General features: G+C 57.7%; 3 protein-coding genes across 3 annotated transcripts; 2 read left to right on the forward strand and 1 right to left on the reverse strand.

Annotated features, from left to right (window-relative positions):
* Positions 1–1,898: 1,898 nt before the first annotated feature.
* On the forward strand, positions 1,899–8,545 carry C8A04DRAFT_23761 (uncharacterized protein; the record flags this gene model as incomplete). Its single annotated transcript, XM_062778792.1, has 3 exons — positions 1,899–2,072; positions 2,195–8,440; positions 8,528–8,545. The coding sequence occupies 3 exons, from the start codon at positions 1,899–1,901 to the stop codon at positions 8,543–8,545; spliced, it is 6,438 nt and encodes a 2,145-aa protein (XP_062641341.1).
* A 1,607-nt stretch (positions 8,546–10,152) lies between these two features.
* Positions 10,153–11,942, reverse strand: C8A04DRAFT_23762 (protein mlo2; the record flags this gene model as incomplete). The annotated part of the gene is made up of 3 exons (XM_062778793.1): positions 10,153–11,655; positions 11,706–11,760; positions 11,824–11,942. The coding sequence occupies 3 exons, from the start codon at positions 11,940–11,942 to the stop codon at positions 10,153–10,155; spliced, it is 1,677 nt and encodes a 558-aa protein (XP_062641342.1).
* Positions 11,943–12,390: 448 nt separating this feature from the next.
* Positions 12,391–15,208, forward strand: C8A04DRAFT_23763 (DNA replication licensing factor mcm2; the record flags this gene model as incomplete). Its single annotated transcript, XM_062778794.1, has 3 exons — positions 12,391–12,395; positions 12,486–14,883; positions 14,945–15,208. 3 exons carry the CDS (start codon positions 12,391–12,393, stop codon positions 15,206–15,208), a joined length of 2,667 nt encoding a protein of 888 aa, XP_062641343.1.
* Between the last annotated feature and the right edge of the window lie 40 nt (positions 15,209–15,248).

Consider the following 15,248-nt stretch of genomic DNA (forward strand, 5'->3'; position numbering starts at 1 on the left):
TTGTCACGGCGTTTGGGGGACGGGCGTTTGAGCCGGCGTTCGTCAGATCTTACGGTCTTCTTTTTGGCTTTGCTTTGCTTTGTTGTTCAGCTATTTAACTAGTCTAGAAACAGCCATTTTAGGAATATATAAGCAGTTGAGTAGTGTAACTATGCCGAGGACCCAGTAGTTGCCTTTTCTAGGGTCATTGCTTCCTCTGAGCGGTCGTTTTTCCGCAGTTTCAACGACCCTGGTGTCATCTGATCCCCTCAAACACCGCGATGCCGGTTTGGGCGGTCAGACGCCGCAACGGTTGGCTAAATCCACGGTGTTCACCCACTTTGCTTGGCCCGCCAACGGCTCTTGTCCTCGAATCCAATCAAGCATCTTCTGCAAGGCAGCTGCCGCTGAGGACTGGATGGGGTTGATGATTGATGTTTTTACTCGTTTTCACTTGCATAACTAAGGTATCACTGAATCAGCTCTCTGAGAGACGGGGTTGGTCAAACTGATAGGGGCATGATTCACGCCTGCTGCCTGTTCTCATTTCTCCAACTTTCTTCATCTTTGTTGTAGTCTTATGATTTAATCCTAGCTGATGGCCTCACACTAGCATTACTCATGTCCATAGTTTACAGAGTGCAGCAGTGCAGACTGCAAGCGTCTGAGACTCTGATGTCAGTGGCCCTTGAGCACAGTGAGCACAGTTCATGTAGCACATCACAGCGCGGGGCTCTCAAACACTCAGACCCCCTGTAGGTACCGAGTGGAGGTTCCCCACGCCTCACGCGCTAACATTAAACGATAAGGCGGATCGGCGGCTTGATGGTCTGATTGGGCTCCCCTCCCCAACACCGGATCAGCGAAGCAACCCACTTCAGGTCCCGAGCCACCACCGGGCGATGACCGAGCACGCTCTCAACACACAGGAACTCGTCACCGGGGCGTCCCGCGCCATGTCATGGAACTCACACTACCACGCAATCACATCCCGATAACTCAAACCGCTTTCTTCCTCAACATATTCAGCGCACCGGTGCAGTTTCATCTGCCTTAATCTGCAGCACCTACGGATAACCAAGTGTCCGTGCTGTGTCCATCCATCACGGTAGAACAACAGCAAAACAGCAATCCCCCCTCCCACTTCCTCCTCCCTTTGTGTTCTGGCAACACAGGTCCTCTTTTTGCTGTTTTTCTTCCTCCTGTCCCGGCCCCTCTTTTCACTCCGGGTTTCCAGCTCCTGGTGTTACCATCACCGCCATCGTGAATTGTCGTTGTCGTTTGCCGTTATCGAAGCACGGAGCGTTCCATGCATGCGCAGCCTCCCGCACTGCAGCGTACCATACCGATCGTGCCGAGTCTGTCGACAGACACACGCCATAAATATCAGGGGCAAGGTGTCTAGGTCACTCTACCCGCAGGTGCCTACGTACCTACCTACTCATCCACGACGTATCTCCATTACCTACCCGCTTGTGCATCACCCTCGCCGAGAGATGATGCCCACCTCAACATGACCGCCGCAACTGGTCTTTCCCGTTCTGTGAGCTTAAGCCTGGTGAACGACCATACCGACAAACGACATCGATAAGTCGACTCATTCCGCTCCCGCCGAGCGACTACACTCTCCGATTCTCCGCCTGCGCGCTTTTCGAGCGGTCCCCGCCTCTTTCCTCTCCCTTTCACTCTTCTAGCCCCCGAGTTGAAAGGTGTTGCCCGCCTTCGAATTCCCTCGCACATCCGAGAAATATCGAGCATTCCGACACTCTCTGCCCCTCCGAAACGACTCTGAATCCCCCGTCTACTAAGATCTTTGCGGATTTCAGTACGCGTCTTAGTAGATGTCTCGAAGACCTGGAGCAACACCGATTTCGTCGCATCTCTTTCGTCGCAACTCGGGACTTACTCCAGTGTCCGCCATGGCGTCCTTCTTTCAGTCGTTCCGCAACTCGTCGATGGCGAAGCAGCTGCTTCGCTTTGCGCTTTCGCGCCTCGACCTCCTCGATACGCAGGCTCTCGACCTAGAGAATCTCGACCTTGCGATTGGCCGGAATACGGTGTTTGAGTTTCGAGATGTTGGGTTGATTCTGGAGGTAGGTTTGATTTTCTGATTCGCTACAGGACGAGGATACGTTAGGCTAGGCCAGACCAGGCTATCAAAGGCTGATACAATGGTATTGTTTGGTGTTTGTTACTGACAAGAAGCGGTTGATAGAAACTCGAGCGGCTTCTCGGGCTGCCCCTAGCGTTTACCCTCCAACGGGCCAAGGTCCTCGTTCTCCGAGTTACAATCCCGATGGACTTCTACACGAGTCCTATTACAGCCGAAATCGACGGTGTCGACATCCGCGTCAAGGTCACAACGAAACAAGAGAATGACCAGGGCGACAACGGGGAGGATAAAAATGCCGAGGAAGTAGTGCCAACGGCAGCGGACCTCGCGCAGTCCTTTCTGGAAACACAACCGATGGCGAAAACGAAAGAGCTGGAGCAAGCGCTGGCAGAGACACAGGACCTCGCGGCCTCAGTCGCCACCAGTGAATCCGGGAGCGACGATGGCTCTGCATCTCTAGGCACCGGCCAGGCCCTCTCGCTTCCCACCTTTCTAGCCAACTTCTTGCAGGGCATTGTGGATAGGATTCAAGTTCGTGTACAGGGCGTCACTTTCCAGGTCGATATGACCGTGGCGGTCGATCCCAGCTCCACGACTGCAGAACCCGTTACTTTCCAGCTCTCGGTCGACAGCGTCATCGTGGAGGGCGTGACGGTGACGACAGGGGTGGAGGCGAAGACGGATGGATCGTCCACGATAGTGCCCAAGGAGGGCAAACGCCAGGTCGTGCTGGACAACATCCGGGCTGCTTTGATTACGGAAGCGAACGTGTTTTCGTCGCTGGTCCTAAGCCCGTCGATGCCATCGTCTGCGGCGTCGCGCTCACCCGCGGTGAGCCAAGCGCCGAGCTTCATTGCCCGTGACTTGGCGCAGAGTGCCGGCCTTCGATCAACTGCCGGCTCTGATGGAGAGGATTCCGATCTCGGCTCACTCTCGCAAAGCCAATACCCGATCCACGACAGCGCAGCCGCCTTGAATATTCCCTGGGAACTTGATGACAACGACAGCGATTTGAATCCACCAGCAGATCCAGAATCAACACTGTCAACGCCGAGGGCGTCTGTATACCGAGGCTCGCCGCCTCCACCACCCGTCATCACAGAGCATGCGCAATCGACGGTACTCGAGTCCTCGCCGGCGCATTGGTCGACGACAGAAGCGGACCGTGAAGCGCGGTCGGAGCCCTTCCTACGACCCCCTGAGGGGTTCTCGCTCTCTAACGACCCATCACCAGCGGCCTCGGTGCATTCGAGCCGAAGTTCGCGGGGGTCTGTGGCAGACGACTTGGCACAATCACATATTTACAGCCATGAGGAGGCCGAGAGCATGTACATGAGTGCGTTCTCGCAGACTGGGGCCTCCAAGGTGCGCAGTGGTATGCCGGGTGCATGGGATACGGATGAGGAGGAAGAGGAAGCCGATACGACTCAAACGGCCGAATACGGGGCTACGGCAGCTACAGTATCTTCCCTGCCCACTCCGACGGATGTTCACTCTCATCAGGTGGATGATTTTGAGGAGCAGCTTGCTTCATTCGGCGCGCGACGAGACTCCCAGCTAGGTGAGGATGTGTTACCCGAGGAGTCAGTTTCTCAGGGACATGAAGAAGGGGAAACGACTGGTGTGGACGGCCAAGATGTCCCCGTTCCAGAGCCTGAGCCACCACAAGACGACATCCCAACACCGCGGGGGCCGACCCGGTTGGCTAAGGAGATTCTATCGCTCAGCTCGGTTTCCATCTACATCCCGTCAAATCCCAAACATATCGACGTGAGCGCTCCCGACCTTGGCAAGTCGGTATCCCCCCATCTTCCCGGGGCGTTTTCGGTGCACTCAGGGTCGGTTATGAGCCCCAAGCTGGCCGCAGTGGACGACAACGCCCCGGCGGCCGTGGAAGACACAACAACGGGCGTTGACTCGTCTATTGAGATCATTGTGAAGCCTGTCGAGGTCCGGTTTGACGCTTCAGTTGGGTTCCTTCTGGCCATGATCGTCTCTCGGCTCTTGGAGGCCGCGCAGAGTGAGTCGAAAGAGAAGGGGACGAAGAAGAGCAGCGATGCTGCGACTTCGGCGACTACTAGCGCTCAGCCACAACCTTCGCAAACTCCGGATGTCAAGGTGACGGTGGATGAGTTCTCGGTGCTTTTCCTAGAGAAACTTGCAGGGGTGGCAGATATCCCGCAAAGGCGGCTCGAGAAGCCGGCGAACGATTTCAGCACCGATGTGCTGCTGCAAGCGCAGCTGGTGGATTTACGGGGTTCGCTATCTACGAAAGGTCTACAGAAGGATGTGACGTTCGGCGTCGAGAAGCTGCGGTTTGGGTATGGAAACGACGACATCATCTCGTTCGACCGCTCCGTGTTGTTGTTCGAGTCCGTGGCCAACACATTCCCGTCGGCGGGACAGGATATCTCGATCAAGGCCGCGATCGGACCGGATTCTTCTCGCTTCGACGTCAATACGCTGCCGCTGCATGTCAAGCTGGATCTGCCCAGGCTAGACGAGACATTCAGCTGGTTCGGCGGGCTCAGCAGCCTCCTTAACCTGGGCGCTTCCATCACGTCTAACACATCAGGGGCCGGCAAGGGATCAACCCCAGCCAAACAGGGGCCGAAACCGAAGGGCGTCCGGTTCGACGAACCCATTCAACCCGACGACCGCAGCGCGATCAAGGAGAACAAAACAGACGTGCGCGTCAACGGCCTCCGCGTCGACGTCGTGGGCAGGGAGTGCAGCGCGATCCTGAACACCAGCGCACTTAAGATGGTCAGCCGGGAAGGAGGCATCGGCATCCACCTCAGCCGGGTCCGACTGTCGGGCCCTTACCTCCGGCACTCGCGAGCCTCCGAAGCGCCGGTCGTGGTTGAGCTGGTCGACACGCGGGCTGAGTTTGTTGCCGTCCCTCGGCCTAAGGATCTCGAGAGATTGCTGGAACTCATCACGCCGTCCAAGATCAAATTCGACGAGGACGAGGACGAAATCATGGTCGATACGCTACTGCGACAGCGGAGAAAGGGTCCCGTGCTCTCGCTGACAATGGGCCAGGTCCGTGTTGACGCCGCTGCGCTGCAGCAGCTGGACTGCGTGCCGGGACTGGTGGATGATCTCGCTAAGCTTGGCACTGTGGCCAAGTATCTCCCTGAAGACGATCGACCCGGCATGATGACGCTGTGTCATGTGAAGAATGCCGATTGTCGGGTTGATGTGGGCGGGCGGTTTGGGGTGGTCCAAGCTGGGCTGACGGACTTGGAGGTTGCGCATATTTCGGTGCCGCAGCTGGTGGCGGTTGCGCTGGGGGAGGTGTCGGTTGTACGGAACAAGATTGAGGAGCTTGTGGTGACGTCGCCTGCTCCGACGACGGCTACAACGGCGACGGCGACGGCTCTAGCGGGCGGCTCCACGGAAAAGCCGCCGGTGTTGATGATGCGGCTGATTGATGACATGGAGCCGGTGCTGAAGATCAAGCTTATGGGGCTGGGTCTGGAGTACCGGGTGCCCACGATCATGGACGTGTTGGGGCTTGCGGAGAATGTGTCGCCGGAGGATTTCGAGGCCGGGCTGGCGGCGTCGGTGGCGAACCTCGGGGAGCAAGCCCACGCTGCGATTAAGAGAGAAGCGCCGCTCTCGTCCTCATCGCCGTCATCGTCGACAGCCGGCCCTGCGACCGCGGCCAACGCGAACAAAAACCCGCCCAAGCCGCTCAAAGTGGACGTTGCATTCCGGGACTGTCTCATCGGCCTGAACCCCCTGGCGCTGACATCGAAACTGACCGTCGTCCTCACCGACGCGCATCTCGAGATGGCGCCGGGCAGCGATACAGTGACCGCCGTCACGACTATGAAGCGTGCTGCGATCCTGCTGATCGACGACACTTCCATTCTCGACTCACCGGGCGCACCGTTCACGTCGACACGCCGGCCCCAGGCCACCCCCTCGGCACAGGTTACGGAGCTGTGCGCCAAGGGGTATGTCAACATCTGTCAGATCTCAGCGGCCAAGGCTATCGTTAAGGCGTCCAAGGCCCCCGAGGGCGAAGATGGGAATTCGAGTACGCAGTTGGAGGTGGAAGTGCACGATGACTTGCTCGTGCTGGAGACGTGTGCCGACTCGACACAGACGCTGATTGCGCTGGCCAATGCGCTGACGCCGCCGACACCGCCGAGTAAGGAGATCAAGTACCGGACGTCGGTGGTACCCGTGGAGGATTTGTTGGCGTCGATTCGGGCGGAAGCGTTCGGTCAGGCGGAGGGTGAGTATGACTTTGATAACGACTTTGAGCTTGCGCAGGATCTGGGCGGGGTAGGCGAGGGTAGTGAGGTGGATTTTGCGGCTGGGCCTAGTGAGACGGAGAGTCCGCTGAACGTGGACTCGCAGTACTTTGGGAAGGCTGGGACGGGAACACCGGGCGCGAGGATGACGATTCAGGAGGAGCTGTTTGATGCTACATCGGATTCGATCCTGGAAAAGTTCGGCACTCGGGTCGAGGAGACCAGCGACGGGGTTCTGCTCAGCACGGCGGAGGACGCGCACAGCAATCATGGCAGCAGCGGCGATCTATCGATCCACGACGACTACTTTGCCAAAGGGGCCGCCCCCCACGGCACGGCGCACCGCTGGAACTCCAAGGCCAACCGGTACGATTCCCCCGATGAGCAGCTCACGGACCAGCGGAACCCACTTAAGCTGTGTGTCCGCGACGTGCATGTCATCTGGCACCTGTTCGACGGCTACGACTGGGTGCGCACGCGCGAGGTCATCGCCAAGGCCGTGCAGGAGGTCGAGGCGAAGGCACACGAGCGACGGACGCGGACGAACCCGAACAGGGGCGGAGGAGGAGGAGGGGGTTATGATCTCGAGTTTGATGAGGACGAGGCTGTTATCGGGGACTGTCTGTTTAACTCGATTTATATCGGTATTCCGGCCAACCGTGACCCGCGCGAGCTGACCCAGGCCATCAACCAGGGCCTGCAGGACTTTGGCGATACCGAGTCTGTCGCCACCAGCAACGTGACGACCACGACCCTGCGTGCTCACCAGCAGCAGGGACATCATCGTGGCCGGGCCAAGAGCCTGAAGCTGGGCCGCAGCAAGCGCCACAAGATCACGTTTGAGCTGAAGGGGGTCAGCGCCGACGTGGTCATGTTTGCGCCCGGGTCGGGGGAAACCATCAGCTCGCTGGACGTGCGGCTGCGCGATGTTGATGTCTTTGATCATGTCCCGGAGTCGACGTGGAAGAAGTTTGCCATGTACGACATCGACGCCGGCGAGCGCGAGATGGGCGCCAACATGGTCCACGCCGAGGTCATCACCACCCGGCCCGTTGACACCCCGGCCACGGAACTGGTTATCAGCGCGACGATTTTACCCTTGCGCCTGCACGTCGACCAGGACGCGCTCGATTTCATCACCCGGTTCTTCACCTTCCGCGACGAGTCCGCCCCCGTCCACGCCACCCCGAGCGATGTCCCCTTTGTCCAGCGCATCGTCGTGAACAGCATCCCCGTCAAGCTGGACTTCAAGCCCAAACGCGTCGACTACGCCGGCCTGCGCTCGGGCAAAACCACCGAGTTCATGAACTTCATGATCCTCGAGGAAGCCCGCCTCGTCCTACGCCGGGTCATCCTCTACGGCGTCTCCGGCTTCGACCGTCTCGGCGAACAGCTCAACGACATCTGGACCGCCGACGTCAAGCGCCACCAACTCCCCGGCGTCCTCGCCGGCCTCGCCCCCGTCCGCTCCCTCGTAAACGCCGGCTCCGGCTTCCGCGACCTCATCGAGATCCCCATCCGCGAATACCGCAAGGACGGCCGCATCGTGCGCAGCCTGACAAAAGGCGCCACGGCATTTGCCAAAACCACCGGTACCGAAGTCGTCAAACTCGGCGCCAAACTCGCTATCGGCGCGCAGTCTGCTCTCCAAGGCGCCGAGGGCCTCCTCGTCCCGCACGACTCCGGAGATGGTAACTACAGCGGCGGAATGGGCAGTACCCCGCCCTCCGCAGCAGCCGCAGCCGCCCTGCTAGGCGACGACTGGGACGAAGACGACTACGAAGAGGAAATCCACCGCAAGATCTCCCTCTACGCCGACCAACCTTTGGGTATCATCCAGGGCGTGCGCGGGGCATATGCTAGTCTTGCGAGAGACCTGTCGGTGGCGAGGGATGCGATTATTGCTGTTCCCGCAGAGGTCATGGAGAGTCAGGGGGCGCAGGGGGCTGCGAAGGCTGTGTTGAAGAAGGCGCCGACTATTATTTTACGCCCGGCGATTGGCGCGACTAAGGCGATTGGGCAGACGCTGTTGGGGGCGACGAATAGTTTGGATCCGATGCAGCGGAGGAGGGTGGAGGCTGTAAGTTCTTTCTCGGTCTCTTTCTGTTATCTTTTGGCTTCTAGCTTTTGTGTTGTGTGGGTGAGACTGATACTAACGGTGTGATAGAAATACAAGAAACATTGATCTGCACAATGCAGATGCGACGAACGACGAACGACGAGATACACCCGAGAGAACGAGCAGGATCAGGTCAGATCAGTCAGTCAAGGAGTTAGTTGGGTTCACCATCATCACCATCATCGTCGAGCACGGGCATCAAGCATGGACATCATCATTCCCCCTTCAATCATCATATCATGGGCTGGAGTTGGTTGGAGTCGGCGTTGGCGTTGGGTTTGTTTTGTTTTCTTTTTTTTTTGTTTGCATTGTTTTGTTTGTTACATTCGTTTTCCCAGGATGGATACCGACGATGAATATCCAACGGAACGTGATGGGATGAGTTTGCGAGAGGGAGCATGAGAGTTATCGTTACGGAGACAGATAGGATGAGGCAGGCAGTTTGACACAGGAAGGGGGGTGACACGAGGAGAGTGAAATGGGGACACACAAGACCCAGTTGTTTGGACCATGTTTCGGTTTGGTTGTATGGAGGAGGTTTCTTTCTCCATGCTCACCAACATAGTTAGGTACTTTTTGAGTTTCTGACTTTCTGAGTTCTCCGTTGGGTTTCTGAGTGCTTTCTCCATTGAGTTTATTTGAACCCTTTCTCCATTACCTGACTTATTTGAACCTTTTCCTCGGTCACGTTTAGTTGACCTTCGTCGGTTGATTTAGTCGACTTTCTTCACTCCATCGTCTGTTTCTCGTTTATCATTTCTCATTTTTACCACGCTCGCCGATTATACCACGTTATCAAGTTACTTTATCATTATCATTATTGCTCCCAATTTAATTTGACTTGGAGTTTTGCTTGTGTTGGTTTCGATGAGACTAGGTTAAGCCCAGACAGGAAGGGAAGGATAAGATGGGTAGATCGTTAGACAGATCACGGATTATATTCATAGATCATCACGAGTAAAGGTAGTTGATCTAAAAGGACTACAGTACTTTATAACCACGTTTGGGGTATGTATGGTAGGCGGGCGCGAGCTCCCTTGCCTACTTTATCTATGGGCCTATGTCTTTCATGACGTTGTGTGTGGGATATGGGATATATTGTATACGCAAGAAAAAAGGACAGTAACTTCCAGAGCCAAGCAAGGAGGGAGGAGAGCATGTTCAAGGCCAACCAAGTGATTAGATGCGGGATGTCCAAGCTGTTGCTGTTCAAAGCACTGTCAGTGATAAGCGTGGCGGTTTGGATATTAGCGGCGTGGGGGGTTAACATAAATGTTTAGCCGTTCAACAACAGAACAGAAAGAGTAGTCCGGTGGCTCGTCCAAAGCGGCGTTTGGGAGCTTGAAATGAGGCGTTTCCATGCTCGAGTGGGACAGGGCATGTAAGCATATAGCATAAGAGCCATTTTAGTTTCGTGTCGTACAGCAAGATACATATACACATACATGTATAGCTAAGAGAGCTATCTCCATAGCGCACACTCTTCCCATCCCAGATATCCCAGACCTAGGACTCGGCCTCCCAAACACCATTCGTAGGAGATGCGACTCCTCCGTCGTAATACAAGTAACCTAGTACTTAAACAAATCTCACTGTCCCAGCCAGCCAGCCGCCAGTAGTAATCCCACAACCTTTCCCCTCTCGAGCCATGCCCAATTTATCGAACATGTTCATCAATACCCCCTTTCCTCCCTCCTCTCATCCCCACCGCTACTCCCACCACCCTCCCTCTCAACCCTCTCCCCCGCCTCCCGAATCGCCTCCTCATCCCCCCTTAGTTTCGCAAAATACCCCTTCACATCCTCCGCACTAATAACCTGCTTGCTCTCCGCAAACTGCTGAAAAAACGGCATCAACTTATCCTTCAAATGCTGATACGCCATGACCCCTTCTATCGCCCGCACGCGATCGACGTTGCGCAGCGCTGATTCGCCGCGGTCGTAGAGGCTGCCGCCGCCGTTGCTGGAGCCTCCTGCGCCGCCGCTGCCGGCGGTGTGGTGGCCTTGGGAGTTGTTGTCGTCGCCGCCGTCTTCGGAGACGGGGGGTTCGTAGGTTTCTTCTTCTTCGAGGAGTTGGGGGTGGGGCGTGAGGAGGGGGAAGCAGGAGGGACAGTGGCAGAGGTGGGCGCGGAAGTCGGATGTGAGGAAGAGGGAGAAGGGGGTACTGGATGAAGGGGCTGGAGGGAGGGTGGTGAGTTTGCAGGGTTTGGTGGTGGTCGGCTGGGACGGGTCGGGGGTTTCGATTGCTGTGGACTGGGACGGTAGGTCGGAGGAGGAGTCGACTGTGCCGATTTCGCTTCGTGGGCGCTTAGATGTCTGCGAGTCGGTCTCGTCGTCTTCGGCTTTGCGTTTCTTTGATTCGTTGCTGCTCGGTTCGGTGCTCGTAGTGATAGTCGGAACGACTGGGGCTGACTCGGTCGTCGTCGCGTCGTCTTGTTTGAGGTACACGGGAGCGAGGAACCCCGGGGTGCCGGCGTATCGCTTGATCCAGGGGTTCGCCTCAACACACTTGTAACAAAGAAAACTCTCAAAATCTTCCTCCGCCGGGAAGCCAGGAGGAGGCGGCGGGTCGTTATCGTCATCCGCCTCCTCGGCATCCGCAGCAGCAGCTTGGTCACCACCAGCCTCTGCGTCCTCGGCAATGGTGGGCAACGGCCCGTTGGTATCCTTGTCCTCCGTCTTCACCTTATCCGTCGCCATGTTCTCGAACCATTTCGGACCCAAGCCGACCAAACATCCCGGATGGTACCAGTCCTCGCCACAACCGCCCGACTCATGCGTACCCAACCCCAAGCATTGGAACATGGTTCCCTTCTGCTCAAAAGGATCGTAGTCGCACTCGCAGGCGCAGAAGCGGTTCCGGAAATTCTGGTTGTACTTGTTGTTGGCACTGGGCTCCTCTGAGTGAACGCCGCCCTTGGTGTTGGTCGCCGGGTTGATGCGCAGGTTGCACGGGCTCGTCTCGGAAAAGCGCGTGGTGCCGCAGTCGCAGGTGAAGTTGCGCTTTGTGAAGATTTCGACTAGCGTGTGCTCGCCGTGGCATTGGACGGAGCAGGCGTAGCAGACACCGGCGCCATCGTACGGATCGGACAGGTTGGCGGGGGGTGGGTTGCAGGTTAGACAGGCGAAGACGGTCTGTCGGAGGGCGCCTAGGGAGTTGGTGCAGTGCTCGATGCTCTGGGGTGTGTTAGTAGACAATTTCACCGTGGGGTCAAGTCGTTTCGTACGTAAGGAAGAGCTTCGCGCGCATCGGCTTCGAGCTGCATCTGGTCGCGAATAAAACTAGAATGTGTTAGATATACAGAAATTATCTAGACAGAATTGGCGTCGCTAAAATTGACGTACTCGGCGGCGGTTTGCGAATCGTCCGACCGTTGCGAGATGCTCTCGGTGCGCGCCTTGTCGCGCGCGGCCGGCGCGTCGGTACCTCCAGTCGCAGAGTTCTGCGAAGTCGAGGCGTCCATGGTGACTGAGTGAACTCAAGAAAATATGAGAAACCCAGTTACAACACCTAGGTTGAATTGGCGATGAAACAGGTGTTGAATCGCGATGGTTCGTCGATCTTTCGAGTTGCAAGGAAGGAAAGGTGAGCCTGGAAGCTGTGTAAGTGTGTAATTGCAACCTAGCAGTACTATGTACAGGCCCCACACCCCGCAACCACTTTACGCGACACGCCCGATCAGGCTTAGCGCGTTCGCGAAAGCGCGTCGACTGGACCAGGACGCGAAAAGGAGCAAGGAAGAACAAGGGCTTTGTGGCCCAATTCCGTTCCCCTCGACAACTCCCGCAGCTGTGTTTGTTCGCTCCCGCAACCTGCTGCAACACCAACCCTAGTTTATCCACGGTCGAACTCGGAGTTGGGACCTTCATACATATTACGTATAAGACAGCCCCGGGTAAACATTAAACACAATGAGGTATTATCAATATTTCCCCTGTTTCTTCCCCTTTCCCCGCTACTTTTAGCACCCAACTACCTAGAAGCAAACTGAGACTGACCGATTTAGTTCCCCGCTTCGCGAGAATCCATCCTCGGCGAACCGTGGCGTGCCGCCCGGGAGGGCCGGTCGCAAGCGTGCCCGCACTAACGGTGACGATGCCGCTTCTTCGATCGGTGCTTCGAGCCCAATCCTACCCTCTTCCCCGCCCGCCTTCAACATCGCCCACGGCGGCGATGACGACGACGACATCGAGGAGGACGCCGAGGAGGTGCAGGACGACATCGACGACCTGGACGAGATGGCCGAGGACGACGTCGACCTGTTCCGCGAAGGCTTCGAGCGGGATTACCGCGACCGGGCCGACGACACCTACGAGGGCCTCGATTTGGACGACGAGGGGGACTATGACGACATGAACCTCGGCGACAGGCGTCGTCTCGAGGCCCAGCTCAACCGCAGAGACCGTGAGGTGGCCCGGCGACAGCGGATCCCGGCCGCGTTTCTTCCTGGTGAAGACGACGACCGCGATATCGATCTCACTGCACAGCCCCGTCGTCGCAGGCACCGTTATGATGAGGACCCTGATGAGGACATGGACGCCGACATCATGGACGAGGAGCTTTCGCTCGAGGCGCTGCACGACGTCAAGTCTTCTAGTCTGACCGAGTGGGTTGCCCAGCCCGCTGTGCAGCGGACCATCAAGAGAGAGTTCAAGGCTTTCCTGACCGAGTACACCGACGACAGCGGTTCCTCGGTGTACGGCAACCGCATTCGCACGCTGGGTGAGATCAACGCCGAGTCTCTCGAGGTGTCCTACGACCACCTGTCTACTTCCAAGGCTATCCTGGCCTACTTCCTGGCCAATGCGCCCGCCGAGATCCTGAAGCTGTTTGACGAAGTCGCCATGGATGTCGTCCTGCTGCATTACCCGGACTACGAGCGGATCCACTCGGAGATCCACGTCCGCATCTTCGACCTCCCCGTTCACTACACGCTCCGCCAGCTGCGTCAGTCGCATCTCAACTGCCTCGTGCGGGTCAGCGGTGTCGTGACCAGGCGGTCCGGTGTCTTCCCGCAGCTCAAGTACGTCAAGTTTGACTGCGGCAAGTGTGGTGTCACGCTCGGCCCCTTCCAGCAAGAGTCCAATGTCGAGGTCAAGATCACCTACTGCCAGAGCTGCCAGTCGCGCGGGCCCTTTACCCTCAACTCAGAAAAGACCGTCTACCGGAACTACCAGAAGCTCACCCTCCAAGAGTCCCCCGGCACCGTCCCAGCCGGCCGTCTCCCGCGTCACCGCGAGGTGATTCTGCTCTGGGACCTGATCGACAAGGCGAAGCCCGGTGAGGAGATCGAGGTCACGGGTATCTACCGGAACAATTACGACGCCCAGCTCAACAACCGCAACGGCTTCCCCGTGTTTGCGACCATCCTCGAGGCCAACAACGTGGTCAAGTCGCACGATCAGCTTGCCGGCTTCCGCATGACCGAAGAGGACGAGCACAAGATCCGCCAGCTCGCCAAGGACCCGCAAATCGTCGACAAGATCGTCAACTCCATCGCCCCCAGCATCTACGGCCACACCGACATCAAGACCGCCGTTGCCCTGTCCCTCTTCGGCGGCGTAGCCAAGAACACCCGCGGCGCCCACCACGTCCGCGGCGACATCAACGTGCTGCTCCTCGGTGACCCAGGCACGGCCAAGTCGCAAGTCCTCAAGTACGTCGAAAAAACCGCCCACCGCGCGGTCTTCGCCACCGGCCAGGGCGCCAGCGCCGTCGGTCTCACGGCTAGCGTCCGTCGAGACCCACTGACGAGCGAGTGGACGCTCGAAGGCGGCGCGCTAGTGCTCGCCGACAAAGGCACCTGCCTGATCGACGAATTCGACAAGATGAACGACCAAGACCGCACATCCATCCACGAGGCCATGGAACAACAAACCATCTCCATCTCCAAAGCCGGCATCGTCACCACCCTCCAAGCCCGCTGCGGCATCATCGCCGCTGCCAACCCCATCGGCGGCCGCTACAACTCCACCATCCCCTTTTCCGCCAACGTCGAGCTCACCGAGCCCATTCTCTCCCGTTTCGATATCCTCTGTGTCGTGCGCGACACTGTCGAGCCGGAGGAGGACGAGCGTCTCGCCCGGTTTATCGTCGGGTCTCACAGCCGTAGCCATCCGCTCACCAACAACACCCAGCAGGGTGCCAGCAGTACCGGCGCGACGAACGGCCAGTCCATGGAGGTCGAGGCTGATTCCCTGCGCACCGACACCCAGACCACGACAGCAGCGGGGGCAGAACGTCCCAAGGAGGGTGAGATCCCCCAGGAGTTGCTGCGCAAGTATATCCTCTATGCCCGTGAGCGCTGCTCGCCGAAGCTCTACCACATGGACGAGGACAAGGTAGCGCGGTTGTTTGCGGACATGCGTCGTGAAAGTCTCGCCACCGGCGCCTACCCCATCACCGTAGGTCCCCCTTTTATCTCCCCCTTTCTCAAAGCAACTTACTGACTGACCGCAAAAACAGGTCCGCCACCTCGAAGCCATAATCCGCATCAGCGAGTCCTTCTGCCGCATGCGTCTCTCCGAGTACTGCACCTCCCAGGACATTGACCGCGCCATTGCTGTGACTGTCGACAGTTTTGTTGGTAGTCAGAAGGTTAGTTGTAAGAAGGCGCTGGCGAGGGCGTTTGCCAAGTATACGCTTGCGAGGCCTGGTGGGGGTAACTCGAGGGGGGCGGGTGGGGGTGGTAGAAGGAGGGGGGGCGTGTTGGGGGCTGTTTCGGCTTAGTTTGAGTGTGAGTGAGGGATTGGTTTGGAGGTTTGGAAGG

Source organism: Dichotomopilus funicola, assembly GCF_033296635.1.
Source record: "Dichotomopilus funicola strain CBS 141.50 unplaced genomic scaffold C8A04scaffold_1, whole genome shotgun sequence".
NCBI lineage: Eukaryota > Fungi > Ascomycota > Sordariomycetes > Sordariales > Chaetomiaceae > Dichotomopilus > Dichotomopilus funicola.